Source organism: Rhinoraja longicauda, chromosome 13 (assembly GCF_053455715.1).
Source record: "Rhinoraja longicauda isolate Sanriku21f chromosome 13, sRhiLon1.1, whole genome shotgun sequence".
In the NCBI taxonomy this organism is placed as follows: domain Eukaryota; kingdom Metazoa; phylum Chordata; class Chondrichthyes; order Rajiformes; family Arhynchobatidae; genus Rhinoraja; species Rhinoraja longicauda.
In genome coordinates this window covers 18,850,457-18,873,802 of record NC_135965.1, presented here as the reverse complement: position 1 = coordinate 18,873,802, position 23,346 = coordinate 18,850,457, and the positions used below count along the sequence as shown (strand labels likewise).

The 23,346-nt window shown below is 42.9% G+C and overlaps 1 protein-coding gene across 1 annotated transcript; it reads right to left on the bottom strand.

Moving 5' to 3' along the window:
* Positions 1–534: 534 nt before the first annotated feature.
* LOC144599501 (thioredoxin reductase-like selenoprotein T) lies at positions 535–21,369 on the bottom strand. Its single transcript, XM_078410466.1, has 6 exons — positions 21,140–21,369; positions 8,220–8,330; positions 7,165–7,291; positions 4,768–4,855; positions 3,329–3,483; positions 535–1,820 (listed from the first exon to the last, which is right to left on the bottom strand). The coding sequence occupies exons 1-5, from the start codon at positions 21,277–21,279 to the stop codon at positions 3,359–3,361; spliced, it is 591 nt and encodes a 196-aa protein (XP_078266592.1). The 5' UTR covers positions 21,280–21,369; the 3' UTR covers positions 535–1,820; positions 3,329–3,358.
* Positions 21,370–23,346: the final 1,977 nt, after the last annotated feature.

The window sequence follows — 23,346 nt, the reverse complement described above, 5'->3', positions numbered from 1 at the left end:
TGAACTTTTGGGTTGGAGAGGAGAGAATAGGAAAACCAGCGGGGGGAAAAAGAAATCTTTATTTTACATTTTTGTTTGTTATAGAAAAAAGCCTTTGTCTTAAAGCAGTTTATTGAAAGATTTGTGAAGAAATGGAATGACATTTTGTAACATTCTTGAAAAGATGATGATTCAATGAAGATGGTCTGGGGGTAGTCACAAAAAAGATTTCAGACAAAGGAAGAGGAAATTGTTCAATTGCACGGGTAGTAACATATGACTGCAAAATACACTGAAATAACTTTTTTAATTAAGTCAAACATGTTGTCATGGAGTGGAGGTGTCTCAGAAATGATCTGGGTGGATGTCTCAGTGGATAGACGAGGATACATGATGGATAAATAAGGATGTATTTGATGATGTGTCAGTGTGCACCTTCCCATTCTCAAACCCCATCCACTTTTCCTGTTGCCCCCTCTCAAACAAAGAGATTAATCAGAAATGTTGCTCAGCGTGAGCGTGCACTCCAGACAACCAATAATTCACTGCTTCAAGTCATTAAATATCTATTTAATATAACAGGTTGATATAGATTTTTTGCTGTCAAGACAGTTATCAAGAGTATTAGAAATCTTTAACTGGGCTGAATGCATCTCAAACTTTAGCACAGTGCATCCTTCAAGATATTTAAGAAATGCTCAATTTCCACTAAAACCTATAACTTGAATCAGGTCAGTAAAGAGAGAAATCTGAAGTGTTAGCAAAAAAAATACACTTTCTTATGGTACACAAGTAATCAGAAGAAAATAATCCCAAAGTGTGGCAGTAGCATTAATGAGCAGTAAATTGACCAAAAGTATCTGTATCAAATTAAATCTCAAACGTTAGACCAGGTGAAAATTCTCCCATCACCTTTACAAATGAATTTGATGTCCAGTTTGTAACTAATACAAGCTTGAGGATTTATTTTGCATTCCAATTAAGTCTGAGGGCGCAGTGCGTCCCTTCCCCCCCCCCCCCCCCCCATCATCTTTTCAAACTTTAACTTCAGCATTAACTGGATTAAAACTTTATTTTCATTCTAACATATTAGCATTTCAATTCTACAGGTTCCAGGTTTACCCCTCCCCCATCTCAGAGTATATCCAAAGACATTTTAAATTACTTTTAGGCAAACCTTCCTATCCAGCTGTGATACCCCTTGAACCAATGATGGTGCACTCTCCAAGTCAATCTTTAAAAAACCCGACTCGGGTGGTTATTTGCTCAAATTGTGATAAACAGTTTAGACTATTTGAAAGTGCTAGATTCGGGAGAGAGAAAAAAGTTTTACTTGTTGGCAATTATTTCAGTGTATGGTTCCAACTTAATGACATTAGTACAAGGTACTAATGGCAAGCGTTAACCTTCTACATAGTGCTCAAATAGGCTTTCATGAGGGTTACAGGTTGAAAATATACCCGCAATTAAATTAATAAATTTCTAGAGTACAATATCAAACATAAAATTTATAGTATACCACTCATTTAAAAACACAAAATAACAACTGTTATTTGCCACTTGTATCATTTCATTAAATGCCTCCACAGTCATATTAAATTACATATAAAAAAAGAAACTATGTTCATATTACAATCTGATATATGTGCAGTACACTACAAGGTGAACATGATCAGTGTATCTGAGCACTGAAGACATTTCCATTTTAAGAGGAGGCTTTCAAAGGTTCAGTATGCCTGATGTAGGCAACATCCAGTCTGCACAAACAGTCGGTGCTGCTTTAAGTGCAGTCCTTCATGGTCATCAGTCTTACCAGTCTCAGAAAATGTCCTCTCAAATACCTGCAACATATTTTAAAAAAAGACATCTCCAGATGATACCTTTAGCGTGTAAGTTTGTACAACTAATTGCAATAACAGAAAATAGGACAAAGTGCTTTTGATATATCGCTATGCATACAGGACAAAAAAGTCTGCATCCTGTTAAATAATTTCATTGTAAGGAACATTGTTCATTCATATCACATGAAATTCAAATACGGGGCGTGGAGATAGAGCTGCTGCCTTACAGCTCCGGAGATCTGGGTTCGATTCTCGCTACAGGTGCTGTCTGTACGGAGTTTGTACTTTCTCCTCGCGACTGCGTGGGCTTTCCCTGGGTGCTCCGGTTTCCACACACACTCCAAAGATGTAAAGGTTTGTAGGTTAACTGGCTTTGGCAATAATTGTATATTGTCCCTAGTGTGTAGGATAGTGTGAATGTATGGGGGGAAATTTCTGGATGGTGTGGACTTGGTGGGCCAAAGGGACTGTTTCTACGCTATATCTCTAAACTAAACATGTACTTTTTGAGTTAGAGGTTGTGCGGTGAATGCAAGATATGCTCTTCATTTCGTCCAATTCGCTGTTCTGCCTTTTACAGTTCACTCAAAGATCTTTGACTGCCAGTGTAAATTTCTATGCTAATCCAGAAGCCAAATACTACAAATGCTGAACACTCAAAATGAAACAGAAAATACTGGTTAAATAGTTTCAATGGAGTGAAACAGTCAATGGCATTTCAGAGCTGAATCAAGTGTTAAAATGCACGTGTCGGACGGAAGATGGTAGAAAGAGAAGAAAGGTTGTGAAAGAATGAGATGCAGGAGATTACATGTTAAAAGGACTGATAGAGGGCCTGAGATGTAAAGGGATTGGTAAAGAAGAAAATGCAAAAGCAGACCTAAAATGTCAACTCTTGTTTCTTTCCCTGCCAAATATGTGCTGTTTTTGGCCATTTCTATTCTATTTATAGACCAAATTTCTCTGTCTCCCTCCCCCCCAAAAAATTAAGTATGTTCTTTATAAAGAGAAAAATTGAAACACTAACTGCTGCAAATCTAAAATTGAAACAGATGCTGGAAATACTCAGGTCAGGCAGCAACTGTGAGAAGAAAAACAGGACTATTTCATGTTGAAAACCCCTAGTTGGAACCAAGGTCCAACCTGCTGAGTATCTCCAGTATTTTGTTTAAAAAAAATATAGACCATGTTCCTAGATCCAAGGACAATAACAAAGGTAAGTAAACAATTTTTCTGAGCTATAAGTGGGGAGATCATACAAAAGTGCTCGAGGAACTCAGTGGTTCATGCAGCATCTGTGGAGGGAATGGACAGGTGACGTTTCAGGTTGGGACCCTTCTTTAGACTGATTATAGTGGGGGAGAATGCACCTTACTGGACAAAATTGACGTTGAACCAAAAATGTAAATAAAATACTCCCAAGATATGACTGATAAGTGGGCTGCCGTGGGTATATTCTAAATATAATGTACAAGGATAAAGATATTATTTCTGAAAGAATTACTTACAGAAAAGCCTTGTCAATGCTTGAAATTTAGCTAAGATCGATGAAGTGGGATTGAATCCATGTGTACATTGAGCTTCATTTCATTGTCGAGAATCTGCACAAGTTGTTGCATGGATGGAAGATGGCCAGATTCTAGTTTGGACCACACTGGAACATCTGAAAATGATTTAAAAACATTATAATCATCAACATTTGGGTGATAATTAGAGCAGTTATTTCCAATCCATGAAAAGCAGAACACATTACTCCAATAAAGGAAACTCTTTTAAAGACACAATAAAGCAATACCTGAAATAGATTCAGCAGAGCTTATGCTACTGAATTAGAGGCCTAGCTTATCTCTGATAAGCATTAGAAGTTGAACGGCTGCTAAAAACTCTGATCCTCCAATAACCTGGTTACACTTGTTCAAATAATTTGGCATCTATTTGTGCAACAAAGTATGTTTCAGCAAATCTTAACCTGGTCGAACACTCAATCGTACAAACGTTCAGAACATCCCAAAGATACATTGTAAGATACCTGTATTGTTTGATACCAGACAGCCAGTAAATCTGTTTGGGTGATCTTCTATGGCTGTCACCTTGTGCAAAGGTGTTTATTCTAACATTCTGCAGGGTAACAAGTTTACTTATGCAATTACACAAATGGTAATTTTCAATTTTCCATGAATTCCAAGTTTTTAAACCGAGGAATGAAATGGTGAGTCAGATACTGCAATGGAGTGGGTAGGTTGCACAAAGCTTATTGACATCTCCAAGCAGATGAATCTAGATTATTATTCTCAAATACTAAACAAGATTATTTTGCTTATCAACCAAAGCAACTAAGGCAATTAGGTCTTGATAATGCATAATTTAAAGAGACAGCAGTTGGAAATTCCACATATAATTGTGTTAATAAGTATAATTACAGATCAAACAAAAACAGGCAAGATTTCCGTCATATTTTTGAGTGAAAATTAAAGCACAACCCTACAAGTGCCTACTTCCATCTCCCGAACTGTCTAATTCAGGTAAAATGAGGAATATAAAAGGAAACGATGAAAACATGCAGCAGGTAACTACCATTAATCCTTTGGTATATTTTTGATTCTATAACTTTCGGCAATTGTTACATTCTTGTGATTAAAATAAATGAAAAAACAACTAATTAGAATAAAAAAGCCCTTTACAATAGGACAAAATTGTGATTAAAAATGACAACCGTTTTGTTCCATTTCCCCTCCCTTCAATCCAAAACGTTAAATTGGAATCAAATTGATCTGATTTATCAGCCGATACCACGTCTTTTAATTTTGCAAATATTGAAATTATAGGCAAGTTTGTGTTTCACCAGGTCTTGTTCAAAAGCAGTCTATTTTTTGCAACCATTTCTTTAAATTTGCTTGATTTTAAAGGAGAGCAGAGATGTATTAAAATGGTCAACCTTATGACTTACCATTTAATGTAACCTCAAATGCACCAGTAGACATACACTGATTTTCAATCATGTTACTCAGGAAGAACACCATCATGCATGCATAAATCTAGGTAAGAAAATTAAAATGCAGTCAGTTTTAATGCAAATGCCTAATGAATAAATTTCCCGAATAATGTTCTCTGTAACATCTTTCGTCATGAATGGATAAAACTAATCCAAAGTCAGGTTTAAAAAACAGTGCAAAGTGACAATGAACAAATTACAATTGCAGATGGACAGATATAAACTAATGCCTTGCACGTCTGCAACATTTCTCCTAATTAGTACTTACTTTGTATGGTCATGTTTTAAAGAAAGATTGTTGTTTGCTACTTGTGCATCAGCATAATGGGCAACATGATTGTAATGCTGTCAAAATAAAATGCTGTATGGGATTTATCAGAGGCATTTATGCAAATTTACAATTTACATTTGATTATACATTTCCAGTTGCACCCACAATTAAAAGCAAAATGGAATATCCAGTGAGCCAGTTAGTGAAATCAGTGTACAGTTCACCCTCATAATAAAATTGATCCCAGGGATGATTCAGTTAACGTATGATGAGCGTTTGACGGCACTGGGCCTGTACTTGCTTCAGTTTAGAAGGGTGAGGGGGGAACCACATTGAAACTTACCGAATAGTGAAAGGCCTGGATAGAGTGGATGTTTCAACTAGTGGGAGAATCTAGGACCAGAGGGAATAGCCTCAGAATAAAAGGATGCACCTTCAGAAAAGACACGAGGAGGAAATTCTTTAGTCAGAGGGTAGTAAATCTGTGGAATTCATTGCCACGGATGGCTGTTTAGGCCATGTCCTTGGAGGAGATTGATAGCTTCTTGATTAGTAAGGGTGTCAGGGGTTATGGGGGAAGATGCCAGGAGAATACGGTTGAGAGGGAAAGATAGATCAGCCATGAATGAATGGTGAAGTAGACGCAATGGGTCGAATGTCCTCCTTCTGCTCCTACAACTTATGAACATGAAAAATTGCATTTGTGTAGTGACATCTCATAGAATACAGTCATTCATACTATATGACCAAACAATTTGCTAAGACATAGCAAGTTGGGCACCGATAAGGTGGGATGCAAGAAGGCTTTTTAGGGTGCTTAGGATAAGTATTCCAGAGAGATTAGAAGCCTTATGATTATCCCCTCACACAAGCAAAGACAGGGGATCGGATAAACCAGCAAAAGTTGACTGCACTGATCTTTGGGTTCATTTTATTTTGGAAAACAACCTTACGTAGATTGTAACTTAAAACAGCCAATTGTATTTAACTTCTTAATATCATTGTATTTTATGCCAAATGAACCCTTAGGGCCTGTGCAAGCTTTCAGGAGGAAGAGACAGACAGGCCTACCATTAACCACTAATTGGAGCTGCAAAACAAAGATGTAATTGCAGCTAATGCTTGAGAATTAAAATCTCAATGTTAATGCAATCAATTCTCAAAGCAGTTTTTTTTTTAAATCACCCATTTAGGGTCAATTAATGAGCGCATGTGTCCACTGCACTTGTGAAATCCAACACTTGGGTGCTTGTCTGTACGAAGTTTGTACATTCTCACCATGACCTGCATGGGTTTTCTCCGAGATCGGTTTCCTCCCACACTCCAAAGACGTACAGGTTTTTAGGTTTCACAAAAAGCTGGAGTAACTCAGCGGGTCAGGCAGAGAAGGAATGGGTGACGTTTCGGGTCAAGACCCTTCTTCAGGTTTGTAGAAATGTAATATCATCCATCGTGTGTGTAGGGTAGTGTTAATGTACGGGGATCGCTGGTCGGTGCGGACTGAAGGACCTGTTTCTGCGCTGTATCTCTAAACTAAACGAAACTATATTTTCAGCGTGAGGAAACTGCAAAAAAAAGCCAAATTGTTTTTGGTACAAACTAAATTAGCTAAAACAGCTTTGCTGTTAAAATTCAAGAACACATTGTTGCGTGCAATTTCATACTGCAGTTGTATAGAATTTTGATAAGATTGCTCCTGGAATATTATATAGAGTTTTGTTTCATTAACTAAGGGAGGATGCATTCGTTGTAGAAGAAATGACGTGAAAAATCGCCGACTGGTTTAGAACCCGGTTCAGGGTTACCACATGGTGAAAGAATAGATAGACTGGGCTGTATCCTCTGGAGAATTTTGTTCCCACACTCCAGATGTTCAGGTTTGTAAGTTATTTGGTTTTGGTAAAAATTGTCCCTAGTGAGTAGGATAGTGCTGGTGTTTGGGGTGATCACTGGTTGACATGGACTAGGTGGGCCGAAGGGCCTTCTTCTGCGCTGTAAATCTAGTCTTAATGAAATTTACTTTTTGAATTCTAAAAATGATATGTTTTACAATGTATTTTTCATAGAATGGATATAGTTACCTTGTTCTGCTGACTCCAATGCCAGACGCTAGGTGCTTCCATGCCCAAACTAGGAAAGGGGTCTTTACCAACTATAATTAGTCCTATTAAGACCAGCTTGAAGACTGATAGAAATGATGCTACGTGTCTGTATAAAACACAAAAGTTAAACGCTGTAGCATATTAATACTCCTTACATTAACACTAAACCAACCAATTAGAACAAAGAAAGCATAAGCTGTCGGTGATTGCCAGAAAAGCCACCGTTTCCCATATGTCAATTAAATAGCGGCACGGTAGCGCAGCGGTAGAGTTGCTGCTTTACAGCGAATGCAGCGCCGGAGACTCAGGTTCGATCCTGACTACGGGTGCTGCACTGTAAGGAGTTTGTACGTTCTCCCCGTGACCTGCGTGGGTTTACTCCGAGATCTTCGGTTTCCTCCCACACTCCAAAGACGTACAGGTATGTAGGTTAATTGGCTGGGTAAATGTAAAAATTGTCCCTAGTGGGTGTAGGATAGTGTTAATGTACGGGGATCGCTGGGCGGCACGGACTTGGAGGGCCGAAAAGGCCTGTTTCCGGCTGTATATATATGATATGATATGATATAGCTGTGGTTTCTTAAATCACAGAACGGAATCTTGGGAGTAAAAAATGTGAATCTAAACTACTAAAGAGCTGAAGCACATCGAACAAGCCAAAACAGAAATGCGATGATGAGGTGCTGCATTTTCAGTAAACATATCTCCAGCTTTCCAACAGCCCCGTTCACAGAGGCACGTGACATTTTTCAGTGTCCCGACCAATGCTTTTCAATTATTTGTAAAACCTATAAACAAGCTCAAACATTCACAGACTTTTCACTATATGTTCTAGCACTTGGGTTTGGTGTCACCCACTGGAAAAAACTTGAGGGTAATGACTCATGAAACCAGTCTAGATTATAAGCCTAACATTAATTTTAGACATGTTACAATTAGCATTCAACACTAAAACTATCAAGTTGAGTTATAATGTCCCAGACAACCAAATCAATGTATTAGGAATTACTTTCAGTATCCATGAAGCAACTTACCTGTAGATAGGTTGTGGAAGGTAATTTTCTCCTTCAATACGGATGTCGGGATACCGCTGGCTTATAACCCGCGTGTACTCCTCAAACACCCTTCTGTATCCTCAGGAGATACTAAATGAGAAAGAGCAAAATGCAATTAGCTGAAGGGACCGAATCTTCTGCTTCATCGTGAATTTTATTAAGGCATTGCAGCATAACTAAAGATTTTGCAGTGCAGATTCTTACCAAACAGAAACTCAGAAGGATATTAAAAGGGTAAAATCAAAACAATGAGAAAGGACAATGGCTCAAAAAGTAAAGATGCAGATCATAGGTCTCCCAAACAGTGGTACCTTAGAGGATGATTTATTAAAATGTGTTCTGGATTTACTTATGCCAGTATTTTGAAGAACCTACAGGGGAATAGGCTTGAAACGGCGTTAGTTAATAAAGGGGGGCCCCAACCTGAAACATCACTTATCCATTTTTTCCAGGGATGCTGCCTAACCCGCTGAGTTACTCCAGTACTTTGTCTCTTTTTGTAGGCCAGCATCTGCAGTTCCTTAGTTCTGTTAGTTAATAATCTTGCTGTATGGGGTGCTTTAGGTATAAGTGACCATAACATGAAGGGTTCTGCCATTAAGATGAAGTGTGAAATAGGGATGTAATACTGCGGCTCTACAAGGCGCTGGTCAGGCCGCATTTGTAGTATTGTGAGCAATTTTGGGCACCATATCCAAGGAAGAATGTGCTGGCTCTGGAGAGGGTCCAGAGATTTACAAGAATGATCCCAAGAATGAATGGGTTAACATATGAAGAGCATTTGATGGCACTGAGCCTGAACTCGCTGGAGTTTAGAAGAATGAATGGGGGGGGAAGACACCTCATTGAAACGTACCGAATAGTGAAAGGCTTGGCTAGAGTGGATGTGGAGAGGATGTTTCCACCAATGGGAGAGTCTAGGACTAGAGGTCATTGCCTCCGAATTAAAGGATGTTCCTTTAGGAAGGAGATGAGGAATTTCTTTAGTCAGAGAGTGGTGAATCTGTGGAATTCTTTGCCATAGAAGGCTCTCAAGGCCGTCAATGGATATTTTTAAGTCAGCAATAGATAGATACTTGATTAGTACGGGTGTCAGGGCTTAAGAGGAGAAGGCAGAAGACTGGGGTTAGGAGGGAGAGATAGACCAGCCATGATTGAGTGGCAGAGTAGACAAAGGGCCGAATTACCTAATTCTGCTCCTATCACTTATGACCTTATGAGTTTAATTCACAAAATCCCAAATTTAATGTAAGTAATGTATAAAGGCATTAGGAACGATTTGTCTATGATATATTGAGAGCTCCACTGTAAGGGAGGATGATGAATAGGCTGTGGTGAACATTTAAAGAATGAAACAGAAGTACATAATTTATACCTTCATAGCTTGGATGATGAGAAAAAGGAGTTTTAAAAGGGGATTTGAGGGGAAATTTAAAAAAAAACTTATAGCTGGATATGTAGTTATATAACTGCCAGAGGTTGTGTTGGAATCAGACACAATCACAACATTAATTACTCGTCCTGAAATTAACGCAATCACCACAGGCCCTGCAGTATTCATCATGCTGAAAATGTTTAGATTTCAGTTTGCAAATATTTACCACACTAAAACAGGATTTATTTTTTGGAACATGACCATTTCACACCATGTTACATAAAGTATGGAAAGATTTTGTGACACCCTCGTCATGCTTGCACTCAGTGGGCTGATCAAAATAAAATAAAATCATAAAATATAATTGGAACAATCTGCTTACCATTAAACAGTAGGATTTGGAAGAAGCTCTAAGCTTAGGTTACTATTTAAACAAAAATCCAGATCATTAACCATGTTTTGCTAGTCAGATGTAGGGTGTATTTTGTTTTAAATGCAAGTGAAGGAAGGAATGTTTCTATAAATACTAAAAATAGAGATTACAAATTTCAGCTGCATTCATAAGAGTTAGGAATAGAAGAGCTTCAAAAGCTGAGTAGGAAGATCATGGCTTATCCAATTAACCTCTGCTCAGCATTCCCATTGACATAGGATGACCTTTCATCTACTTGCTTATCATATATCTAACTAGCTCCATCTTAAAAATACTAAAGACTCTGCGTGCACCAACATTTGAGGAAGAAAATCCCAGTGACTCAGTCCTCAAAAAAGTTTGCCTTATCTGCCTTCAATGGGTGGCCTCTTAGTTTTATAATAGCAACCCCTCATTTAGCATTCTCCCACAAGACAAAAGTGCTTTGCACATCCACCCTGTCTAGACTGTCCCATGATCTTGCATGTTTCAAACAAGTCTGTTTTCACTCAGGACTCCAGCAGTTATGCACCTGAGCAAAAACAATGAAATTCTGTAAACTTACTTGCATACTACAATTTTTGCAAATATGCACTAGGCTAGTCAGATCTTTGTGCGATTTCTCTCCATTCAGAGAATATATCCCATTAGTTTATCTTCCAAAATAAATTCACCTTTTCCTACATATACATCATTTGAAAAAACATTGCAGCCATTGAACCCATGTCCCTTTGCAACTGCATGTTCTCTTCATCAGTAATGACAAAAAATCCCACTGGCTACTTAAAAAGCAACAATGTACAAGCCTTATTATATCTTCCTGATGATGTGGATTGATAATCTATTCAATTGAACATTCGGCAAATCGCTTGCTTCCTTATTTTATGGAAATAAAAATCAGTAGGTTAACAATATGCCAATATTGCTGAATTATTAATCGTAAAATAGTTCCGAAAAATTGTTCAAACTCAAAGCAATTAATTATCCAATGCCCATAATTGGAACAAATAGTATTATAATGACTCAATGTATTACAAAAAAACATTTAATCATAATGTCTATATACAAGCAAACAAGGACATTATGCAATTTGCATTGTACCAGCAAGGACATTATGCAATTCAGCAAAATAATGCTGCAAGTAAAAACAGGAAATTCTAGTAAGTTTTGCAGAAGTTCCCTCTCTTTCCACTCCCCTTCCCAGCTCTCCCACTGTCTTCCAGTCTCCTACTACATCCTATCTTTGTCCCGCTCCCTCCCATGACATCAGTCTGAAGAAGGGTCTTGACCCAAAACGTCACCCATTCCTTCTCTCCTCTCTCCCCTTGCTTCTCTCCCCCCTCTCCCCCACAACCGCCGCAAGTAATCCCAGCTTGGCTAGGCCACAGCAGCCACCGCGCTGCCTGTCTCAAGTAGTCCGGCACTCCCTCTCCTCCCTGCACGCTTGGTAAGTGGCTTTCGCCGCCAACTGCTCCACGGAGGGGAGTGGGCGGAGGGGAGAATGGGCGTAGGAGGGGGGTGAGGGTGGGGGGAGGAGAGAGTGGGGATGGGAGCGGAGAGGGGGGCTGGTGGGGAAAAGGGGGGTGGGGAAGAGTAAGAGTGGGGGGGAGGGGGAGGGTGGGAGGAGAGAGTGGGAGGGAGAGTGGGACAGGGGAGGGGGACAGTGGGGGTGAGAGGGGTTGGTGGTGGGGGGAAGAGAGAGTGGGGGAAAGGGGAGGTGGGGAGAGTGAGAGTGGCGGTGGGGAAGGAGTGAATTGGGGGGTTGGGGGAGGAGAGTGGGGAAAGGGGGGTCATGGGGAAAGTGGAGGTGGGGGAGAGTTAGAGTGGGGATGGGGGAGGAGAGAGTGGCCTCTGCAGTCACATCCTCTCCCCGTCCCTGCCCTCCCCTCTACGAGGAATGGGCCCAACAGGCCCACTTTCTCCAGCATATCTTATCTTATCTTATCTTATCTTAATACTACTAAAACTCAGAAGAGTATATATGTTTGTAACAGTGATTTCGGCAAAACGGTGAACCGTAGCGCCACGGTTTTTGCACCGCCTTAATCACCACGCTGAACGCTGGTGGAAAATGATATTTTTATTTAATTTGGTCGTGTATTTTTTAAGTTACAGAAGTTTTAAAGTTAAAACTTTTTTTTAAACCGCTTTATTGACCCTTCAGCGTGTGACGTCAAAATGCCCATGTGACATGACCTCGATCTGCCCCCCCTCCTACTGATTTATTGAAGGTTTTCAGCGTGGCGCTGCTGTGCGTCTGTGCGTATGATGTCAGCACGCACGCGCAGCCTCTCCTCACTCGCAAAAAAAAGCGGAGCAGCCCGCACGCGTTCACCGGCTCCCCTCTCCTCTCTCCCCTTGCTTCTCTCCTCTCTCCCACACCCGGGAGACCCTCTCCCCGATATCGCTCGCGCGCCGCCGCCCTATCCGTCCCAGTAGTCCGGGCTCGGCCACGCCGCAGTAATGGCCGCGCTCCGCAGCTCCCTCTCCCCGCTATCGCCCGGACCCAGCGCGCCACCGCCCTATCCGTCTCCAGTAGTCCGGGCTCGGCCACGGCACAGTAACGGCCGCGCTCCGCAGCTCCCTCCTTCTCCCCGCACGATCTGTAAGTGCTTTTCGCAGGGACCACGGGGGGGGGGGGGGGGGGAGGAGAGTAACGGTGGGGGCGACGGGGAGGGTGGGAGGAGGGGTGAGTGGGGGTGGGAGGAGGCAGAGTGGGACTGAGTAAGAGTGAGAGTGAGTAAGAGTGTCTGGGGGAGAGAGAATGGGGGGTCTGAGAATGGGGACTGGGGCAACAGGGGTCGTGCGGAGGGGGCTTGGTGGTGGGGGAAAGAGGGGTACTGGGAAAAGGGGAGGTCGTGGGGAAAGGGGGGGTGTGGGGAAAGTAAGAGTGGGGCTGGGAGAGGAGAGAATGGGGGGTGTGGGAATGGGCCCAACTCTTTGCTAGTATATTACTAAAGCTCTCATCTTGTGTATTTGTGTGTTTGTGCTTATACTTGTTTTAGAAATACAGCCAAAACGGTACATGATAGCATGACAATTTTAGGCCCACCCTACTCAACATTCCCCCACGGTCTCAATAAAACAAGTTTTGTTACTTTTTAAAAACAATTAACTTAATAAACTTTAATAAATGCGCTACCCCCCGCCGGGAAGAGCGGTGCCCGTCCCGGCGTGCCTCATGCCTGACCTTCCTCCTGTGGTGCAGCACGACGGCAGAGGGTCAAACAAGATGGCCGTTGACGCTGCAGGAGAGGATTCCACCTAATGGGTCCACGACTCGCTCTGGCCGATGTGAGTGGCTCCCTCTCCCGTCTCCCCTCGCCCGCGGCCCCAGGGGATACTCCCCAGCCAGCAATGGGTCCACGGATCGTCAGTTGGGGAGGGTTGCCGGGCCCGCATGAGAGGTTTGCACGGAGGGTTGCTGGGCCCGCAGGAGAAATTTAAAAACCACTTTTTAAACTTTAATACTTACGTAAGATGGACGCGGTTCACTTTTTCAACTTTAATACTTACATGAGATGGCCGCCGTATCCGCAGTAGGGGGAGGGTTGCCGCTCAGAGGGGGGCAGGACCCGCAAGAGTGACGGGAGTAGCAGCCAATGAGGGGGTGAGGAGAGCTCTCCTGCTGCTGGACGCAGGAGAGGTTTACACGGAGGGTTGCCAGGCCTGCAGGAGAGTTTTGGATCAGTTGGGGGAGGGCTGCTGGACCCGTAGGAGAGGTTTGCACCCAACGGGGGTTGCCGGGCCCACAGGAGATTTGGACCCAACGGGTCCACGCCCGTCTAGTATATTACTAAAAATCTTATCTTGTATACTCATTTGCACTGTCTGCTGTGGCTTGACGAAGCGAGTAAGCCAAGACCACAAGATTTTGACAGATTAGTGCAAACTGAAATACCAGACCCGCAGGTAGATCCTGAGCTGCATGAATTGATACCGAAGCACATGATTCATGGACCGTACTGCAACAACACCTCTCGATGTGGAAGAATGGAAGTTGCATAAAGAGATTCCCAAAGCCATTTATCGAGAGGACAAGGTGTGGAGATAATTCATATCCTACGTACAGGAGAAGATCTCCAGATATGGGAGGATTTCAGGGACATCAAGAAGGACACCAGAATCGACCTATTACTTCTGATTGGGTGGTGCCCTATAATGCTCAACCATTGAAGTTGTTAAAAAATGTTGAAATATGCTCCTCTGTAAAGTCGATCAAATACGTGATCAAGTACACCTTGAAGGGGAGTGATCAAGCAACTTTTGGAGTTAACAGAGATGACAAAATTACACAGTACTTGACTGGCGTCCACGGGCCTTTTAGTCACAAATACAATTTTCTTCTTTCATCTTTCTTAATAACTCAGGATAGAAAAGGCATGAATAGAAAGATTTGTCCAAGAAACAAACCACTACTCAGTCACCTCTTGTGGATGAATGAAACAAAGGATAAGTTCATGAAAAGACTTCAGAGATAATCATCACCAATCACTGTATCAAAAGGTTCCTAATGATCACATCGGGTCTACCCAACTTAGTCACAGTAATAGGACTTGGAGAGTGCAGAAGCAAATGCTAAAAGTTTTTTTGTGAGTTAGTTTAACCATTTGAACTTCTGAGGGGTACTTTACTCGAACAAAACTACCTACTTTTGCAATGACATATATACAACACAAAGTGTCATAGAGTCATAGAGTAAAACAGTGTGGAAACAGGCCCTTCGGCCTAACTCGCCAACACCAGCCAACAATGTCCCAGCTACACTAGTTCCATTTGCCTGCGCTTGGTCCATGTCCATCCAAACCAGACCTATCTATGTACCTGTCTAACTGTTTCTTAACTATGGGATAGACCCAGCTTCAACTAATACCTCATCTGGCATCTTGTTCCATACACCCACCACCCTCTGAGGAGCTTACTCCTCAGATTCCTATTAAATCTTTTCCCCTTCACCTTGAACCTATTTCCTCTGGCCCTCAATTCCCCTACTCTGGGCAAAAGACTCTGTGCATCTGTCTGATCGATTCCTCCCACGATTTTGTATACTCTATAAGATCTCCCATCATCCTCCTGCGCTCCATGGAATAGAGACCCAGCCTAGGCAAATTCTCCCTATAGCTCACACCCTCTAGTCCTGGCAACATCCTCATAAATCTTTTCTGAACCCATTCAACTTGACAATATCTTTCCTATAACATGGTGCTCAGAACTGGACAGAATATTCTAAATGCGGCCTCACCAACGTCTTATACAACTGCAACACGACCTCCCAACTTCTATACTCAATACTCTGACTGAAGTGCCAAAAGCCTTTTTGACCACCTTATCTACCTGCAACTCGACCTTCAAGGAACCATGCACCTGTTCTCCTAGATCCCCCTGCTCTACAACACTACCCAGAGTCCTAGAAGTGCTGTGCTAATTCAGCGGGCCAGGCAGCATCTCTGAAGACAAGGATAGGCGATTTTTCGGATTGGGACCCTTCTTCAGAACCGACCCAAAACATCACCTATCCATGTTCTCCAGAGATACTACCTGACCTGCTAAGTTACTCTGGCACTTTATTTTATGTTTGTACACCAGCATCTGCAATTCCTTGTATCTATATAAAAACACATTCTACAATTTATTAACCGGTTTCCATTCAGAGTGTCATCCAGCAACAAAAGTCAATAATAGTTTCCTTATTTAAAATGACTCATTTATTCTTTTAAGCAATAATTTGCTCAAGGTAATTTTTAAAGAGCCTTCAACCCTGTACGCTCAAAGGTTGGTTAGAAAAACAAGACACTGCAGATAATGAAATCTGAAGGTTAAAAAAAACAAACTGGGGAACTCAGCGAGTCAAGCAGCATCTGCGGAGACAAAGGGATGGTCGTCATTTCGGAGAGAGACGCCGCATGAGTTTGTTTTTTTTAAAACTCAATGGAAGGCGACAACAGTCAACAGTCATACAAAAACACAAAATACATGATTCATGAAATTAAAATGACGAGTTGAAAGGATTGGGGATGTGCAAAGATTGGGGGGAAGTCAGTCTAAGTCTACCCCATGACAGAAGGGGGAGGAGTTGTACAGGTTGATAGCCACAGAGAAGAAGGATCCCCTGTGGCGTTGTGTCCTGCATTTTAGTGGAACCAGTCTGTTGCTGAAGGTGCTCGTCAGGTTGACCAGTGTGTCATGGAGGGGGTGAGCTGCATTATCCAGGATGCTCCACAGATTCTTAGAACAGCTTGTACTGGAGCCTACTAGGGAGAAGGCAATTCTGGATTTAGTGTTGTGTAATGAACCTGATCTGATAAGGGGACTCGAGGTAAAAGAGCCATTAGGATGCAGTGATCACAATATGATAAGTTTTACTCTACAAATTGAGAGGGAGAAGGGAAAAGAGGGAGAATGTCAGTATTACAGTATAGCAAAGGGGATTACAGAGGCATGAGGCAGGAGCTGGCCAGAATTGACTGGAAGGAGGCCCTCGCAGGGAAGACGGTGGAACAGCAATGGCAGGTATTCCTGGGAATAATGCAGAAGTTGCAGGATCAATTTATCCCAAAGAGGAGGAAAGATTCCAAGGGGAGTAAGAGACACCCGTGGCTGACAAGGGAAGTCAAGAACAGCATAAATATAAAAGAGCAGAAGTACAACAAAGCAAAGAAGAGTGGGAAGCCAGAAGATTGGGACTCTTTTAAAGAGCAACAGAAGATGACTAATAATAATAATAATAATAATAATAATGCATTACATTTATATAGCGTTTTTCTAAACACTCAAAGACGCTTTACAAGGTTTACTAAAACAGAAAATAAAATAAATAGATAAATAAGTAAACGAAGAGAAAAGGAAAAAGAAGGTGAGGTAACGGTCAGTGATTGAAGGCAGTGCTGAACAGGTGAGACTTCAGTGATGTTTTGAATGTGGTGAGTGAGGAGGAGTCTCTGACGGTTTGGGGTAGTGAGTTCCAGAGTGTGGGAGCAGCGATGGAGAAAGCCCTGTCCCCCCAGGATCTGAGTTTGGTCCGGATGGGGGGGGGGGGCAGGAGGTTTGCAGCAGCAGAGCGGAGGCAATAGAAGGCAATAGGGGGAAAAAAGATGAGGTGCGAGGGTAAACTAGGCAATAATATAAAGGAGGATAGTAAAAGCTTTTTTAGGTATGTAAAGAGGAAAAAAATAGTCAAGGCAAATGTGGGTCCCTTGAAGACAGAAGCGGGGGAATTTATTATGGGAAACAAGGAAATGGCAGACGAGTTGAACCGGTACTTTGGATCTGTCTTCACTAAGGAAGATACAAGCAATCTCCCAGATGTTCTAGTGGGCAGAGATCCTAGGGTGACGGAGGAACTGAAGGAAATCCACATTAGGCAGGAAATGGTGTTGGGTAGACTGATGGGACTGAAGGCTGATAAATCCCCAGGGCCTGATGGTCTGCATCCCAGAGTACTTAAGGAGGTGGTGCTAGAAATTGTGGACGCATTGGTGATCATTTTCCAATGCTCTATAGATTCAGGATCAGTTCCTGTGGATTGGAGGGTAGCTAATGTTGTCCCACTTTTTAAGAAAGGAGGGAGAGAGAAAACGGGAAATTATAGACCAGTTAGTCTGACGTCAGTGGTGGGGAAGATGCTGGAGTCAATTATAAAAGATGAAATTGCGGAGCATTTGGATAGTAGTAACGGGATTGTTCCGAGTCAGCATGGATTTACGAAGGGGAAATCATGCTTGACTAATCTTCTGGAATTCTTTGAGAATGTAACCAGGAAAATTGACAGGGGAGAGCCGGTGGATGTGGTGTACTTTGACTTTCAGAAAGCCTTTGACAAGGTTCCACATAGGAGATTAGTGGGCAAAATTAGAGCACATGGTATTGGAGGTAGGGTACTGACATGGATAGAAAATTGGTTGACAGACAGAAAGCAAAGAGTGGGGATAAATTGGTTCCTTTCAGAATGGCATGCAGTAACTAGTGGGGTACCGCAAGGCTCGGTGCTGGGACCGCAGCTATTTACAATATACATTAATGACTTGGATGAAGGGATTAAAAGTACCATTAGCAAATTTGCAGATGATACAAAGCTGGGTGGTAGTGTGAACTGTGAGGAAGATACTATGAGGTTGCAGGGTGATTTGGACAGGTTGTGTGAGTGGGCAGAAGCATGGCAGATGCAGTTTAATGTGGATAAGTGTGAGGTTATCCACTTTGGTGGTAAGAATAGGAAGGCAGAGTATTATCTGAATGGTGTCAAGTTAGGAACAGGGGACGTACAACGAGATCTGGGTGTCCTAGTGCATCAGTCACTGAAAGGAAGCATGCAGGTACAGCAGGCAGTGAAGAAAGCCAATGGAATGTTGGCCTTCATAACAAGAGAAGTAGAGTATAGGAGCAAAGAGGTCCTTCTGCAGTTGTACAGGGCCCTAGTGAGAACGCACCTGGAGTACTGTGTGCAGTTTTGGTCTCCAAATTTGAGGAAGGATATTCTTGCTATCGAGGGCATGCAGCGTAGGTTTACTAGGTTAATTCCCGGAACGGCGGGACTATCATATGTTGAAAGACTGGAGCGACTAGGTTTGTATACACTGGAATTTAGAAGGATGAGAGGGAGATCTTATCGAAACCTATAAGATTATTAAGGGGTTGGACACGTTAGAGGCAGGAAACATGTTCCCAATGTTGGGGGAGTCCAGAACAAGGGGCACAGTTTAAGAATAAGGGGTAGGCCATTTAGAACTGAGATGAGGAAAAACTTTTTCAGTCAGAGAGTTGTGAATCTGTGGAATTCTCTGCCTCAGAAGGCAGTAGAGGCCAATTCTCTGAATGCATTCAAGAGAGAGCAAGATAGAGCTCTTAAGGATAGCGGAGTCAGGGGGTATGGGGAGAAGGCAGGAATGGGGTACTGATTGAGAATGATCAGCCATGATCACATTGAATGGCGGTGCTGGCTCGAAGGGCCGAATGGCCTCCTCCTGCACCTATTGTCTATTGTTTGAGGAGCATCCTCCCTTCCACCTTCCATGAATCCAACTCCGCCCCCAGGATGGAGCCAGCCTTCCTGATGAGTTTGTTCATTCTATTGCCGTCCACATCCTTCGTCCTAACACACGGCAGCGAAGAAGATGGGTACCACCGATTGGTAGAACATCTCCAGCATCTTACTGCAAATTTTTGGACAGGCTTCTGGACTTCCTTACCGTCATACTTCAGTGTGTTAGAACTGATCATTACATTTTCTCTACCCTGACCCTCACTGGCACTCAGTAGGGGTGTGTGCTCTATCCTTTGCACAACTCCCTGTCCACCTCAGACAGTGTGGCCAAATATAACACCAACACTACCTTTTAGTTTGCCTGTTGTTGACAAGATCAACAAAAACAAAGAAACTGCAGGAAAGAGATCGAGAACCTTGTATCCTGGAGTCCGGGCAACAACTTAGGCCTTAAGGTCAGCAAGACGAAAGAGTTGACTGTTGACCATTGGAATTGAGGGTGTGAACACAACCCTGTTCTCAGCCATTAACCACTGTAGAATAAAACCCCCTTGGTAAACCCCTGCCTTCTACAGCTAGACACAACAATCAGTCTGAAGAAGGGTCTCGACCCGAAACGTCACCCATTCCTTCTCTCCCGAGATGTTGCCTGACCTGCTGAGTTACTCCAGCATTTTGTGAATAAATCGATTTGTACCAGCATCTGCAGTTATTTTCTTATACAACAGTGCACTGTAGATTGAGAAAATAAGTAGTTAAGAAGGTAGTTGATGGGAAGGCTAAGCTCAACTACTTGGTTCTAGAAAGATAAAAAGCTGCTAGTGTAGCTGCACATTCTAGAAAAAACACAGCTAAAGTTAGTGCCTATTCTGTCAAAGTAATCAGGATGAAAACTAAAGTGATCAGTGACACTGTTGAGTTCAACAGATTTTTGGCGCACCACACTCACTATCTGTAATTCTAGTACTACACATAAAAGCAATATTCAAGTTATAAAAGTAGCCAAATAGATCTGCAAGACTAGACTGGGAAGTAAAATGAATCATCAAGAAATAGACTGAACTAATCTTAAGTGGATACATAAAAGTATATAATGATAAAATTAGAATGAGTTAAATAATTTTACGAATTTTGCACAGGCTTCAAACAAAATGAAAATTTAGGCCTGCCACAGGAAGTGTAGTATGATACAGTAAAACAGAACTTCAATAATTAGCTAAAGTGAAAACATTAGATTTAAAGTAACTGAATTGTGCAATTCAGAAACAAGGAAGATACAGTAGACAAGAAGTGTAATCTTCCTAAACATATGAATTAAAGGGACCTTTAAAAAATACAAATGCTGGAGTAATTCAGAGGGTCAGGCAGCATGATATGAATAGTTGACATTTCAAGGAAGAATCCTTCTTCAGATTGAGTAGAAAAAAAGGAAAGTTTACTTAGTTTAAAATATAATCAGAAAATATATAAATACAAGTAATCTTAACCTTGAAAATCCCAAAGGTTCAGAGAGACAACTTGGAAACAGACCCCTTTGCCCACCGAGTCCACGCCAGCCATCAATCACCCGTTGACATTAGTTCTGTAATCCCACTTTCTTATCCACTCCAAATTGGAAGTTAATTAATTTATCACAAACTAATTGAGAGATAATGGAAAATGTTTTTTCATTAACTTTACATGGTGATATACATATAAGCCCGAGAACTGAAAAATTATATTAATTAAAACCAATAACATTCAATGTCAACATGTTAACTGATTTTTTACTGCAAGCTAGAACCCTGAACGTCAAACCGGGCTGTTGCATCGTACACGTGAACGCTAAGCAACTTAAGGCTAAGCGTTCACTCATCGTATTACTTTGTAATTTTTGCAATGTTAGCCTTATTTCACAATATTTAGTCAGCAAATTGTAAGATTACATTTTAAGACACTGAAAAGCGTATCAGTGCGAAATGCTAAGTGTGATTCGGAGACGAGGATGCACGCTTTGGCCCATGTTGTGTAAGATGCTTGCCCCCTGGGGGGTTGGTCCCAGGCGGCCTCTGCCTGCCTGCCGGCCGGCCTGGGCCTAGCATCCCTGGCCGAGCCCCGCTGCTTATCAGCCTCGCCCGTCCCTTTGGCCTCACCAGATCTGGAAGCGCAGCACCGGCCCGGTAACGTACTGCATCTTCAGCCGCTTGTCGGCCAGCCCCTGGCCGACCGTGCCCAAACATGTCAGAGCGACCAGCAGGAAGGACAGCGCGACGACGATGCCGCCCGACGCCATTCTCTCGCCGGCAGCTCCACTCCCGTAACCGCGGAGACCGTGCCTGCGGGCGGCCACTGCGCACGCGCTATCCCTCTGCACCACCTGACCGAGAGGGAGAGGTTCCACGCCCACCACGCCTGCGCTGCCCCTCCACACCACGTGACCACGAGCGCTGGGCTCAGCACCCACTGCGCCTGCGCTGCCTCTCGACACCACGTGACCGCCAAACGGAGACCCCCTGCAGCAGGCAGGCGTCACAAACCAATGCTTGCATTCAAGCCAAAGATGTCATTTGATTTGTTTTTTTTTATTCAAACTGCGCAAATTGACTAATTGTAGAATAAAAGATCTTTTGTTAAGGACAAAAAGTTGCTGCCTGGATTAGAGAGTGAGCTGTGGTGGCTTGGGAGAGAGCACAGAAGAGACGCTGTGTGGATTAGAGGGTGTGGCGGCTTTGAAGAGAGTACAGAAGAGATGCTGTCTGGATTAGAGTGTGAGCTATGGGCGGCTTTGGGAAGAGAACAGGAGAGGTGCTGCCTGGATCAGAGATTGTGAACTATAAGTGAGCATGTAAATTACCCTGGTGTAGGGCGAATAAAGGAATATATTATTATGATAGTACGTGCTGAGGGAAGCTTTGACGCCAAGGCTCTGTTGGGGAGGACCACAGTCTAGGGACCTTCTGCTGTTGGATATTGAGAGGCAGAGTCCGGTGGGGACACCTCAAACAAGGGAAGGGATATCACCCCAGGAGGCCACATGTGTGGCAGGGGTGTTTTCTTGAAAGATTGGTCCGAACACTACAGAGTATGACATTATTGAATTATAGACAAGTGACAAAAAAAACGTGACTATTGACCAAACAAAATACAAACATAATTGCAATATGGATAAACAATGGGCAGATCTTCTCCTTTGACATTGCTGTTTGCCTGGGTTCGACCATACTGTTTCTCCCAGCAATCCTGAGCACAGACTTGCAGCTAGAAAGCTTGCGACCAACATATTAGAGCTGTGTGGGTGCTGTCAAAGTGCAAGCAGCTGACTGGAGTCACAGAAAATCTATGACATCAAGGTTCCATCCCTGGCCTTGTCAAAGCTGTTAATAAAACTTTCAAAAACACTTGGTGGTGCGTTGGTGCAGCTGCTAGAGCCATTGCTTCACAGCACCAGAGACCCGGGTTTGATCCTGACTTCGGGTGCTGTCTGCATGGAGTTTGCACATTTTCCCTGTGACCGCGTGTGTGGGTTTCCTCCTAGTGCTCTGGTTTCCTCGCACATCCCAAAGACGTACAACAAATAACCGGGTGGTGCCACACAGTGGCAGCCTCGCCAACAGTCTGTTTCGTCCTTTTCTTCTTTTGTTGTTTTTAGTTTGTTGTTAGTTGGGGGGGGGGGGGGGGGGTGGGGGAAACATTTTAAAACCTCTTTCCTTGACGGACTTTTTCCGTATCGTATGTCCGTCCGCACTGCGGCCTAACATTGTGGAACTGGCGGTCCCTTTGCTGGGGATCAACCTTTGCTGGGGATCAACCGCGGGAGCCTGCGGACTTAACATCGTGGAGCTTGCGATCCTTTTGTCAGGGATCGACTTCGGGAGCTGCAACCGCGGGAGCCTGCGGACTTAACATCGTGGAGCTTGCGTTCCCTTTGTCAGGGATCGACTTCGGGAGCTGCAACCGTGGGAGCCTGCGGACTTAACGTCGTAGAACTCGCACCCCTTGGTTAGGAACCGACTTTGCGAGCTTCAACCGCCCCGACCGCGGAAGCTGCGATCACCCCGACTGCGGAAGAAAAGGAGGGAAGAAGATAATGCGTTATTGCCTTCCATCACAGTGCACTGTGGTGGATGTTTATGTTAACTTTAAGGTCGTTTTGTGTCTTACTGCTTTTTTGGTATGACTGGCAAATCAAATTCCTTGTATGTTCTTACATACTTGGCTAATAAATTCTTTGTATCTTGTATCTTGTTTGTAGGTTAATTGGCTGCTGTAAATTGCCCCTAGTGTAAAGGGAGTGTATGCGAAAGTGGGATAACATAGAACTAGTGTGAATGGGTATTTGATGGTCAGTGTGTGCTGAAGG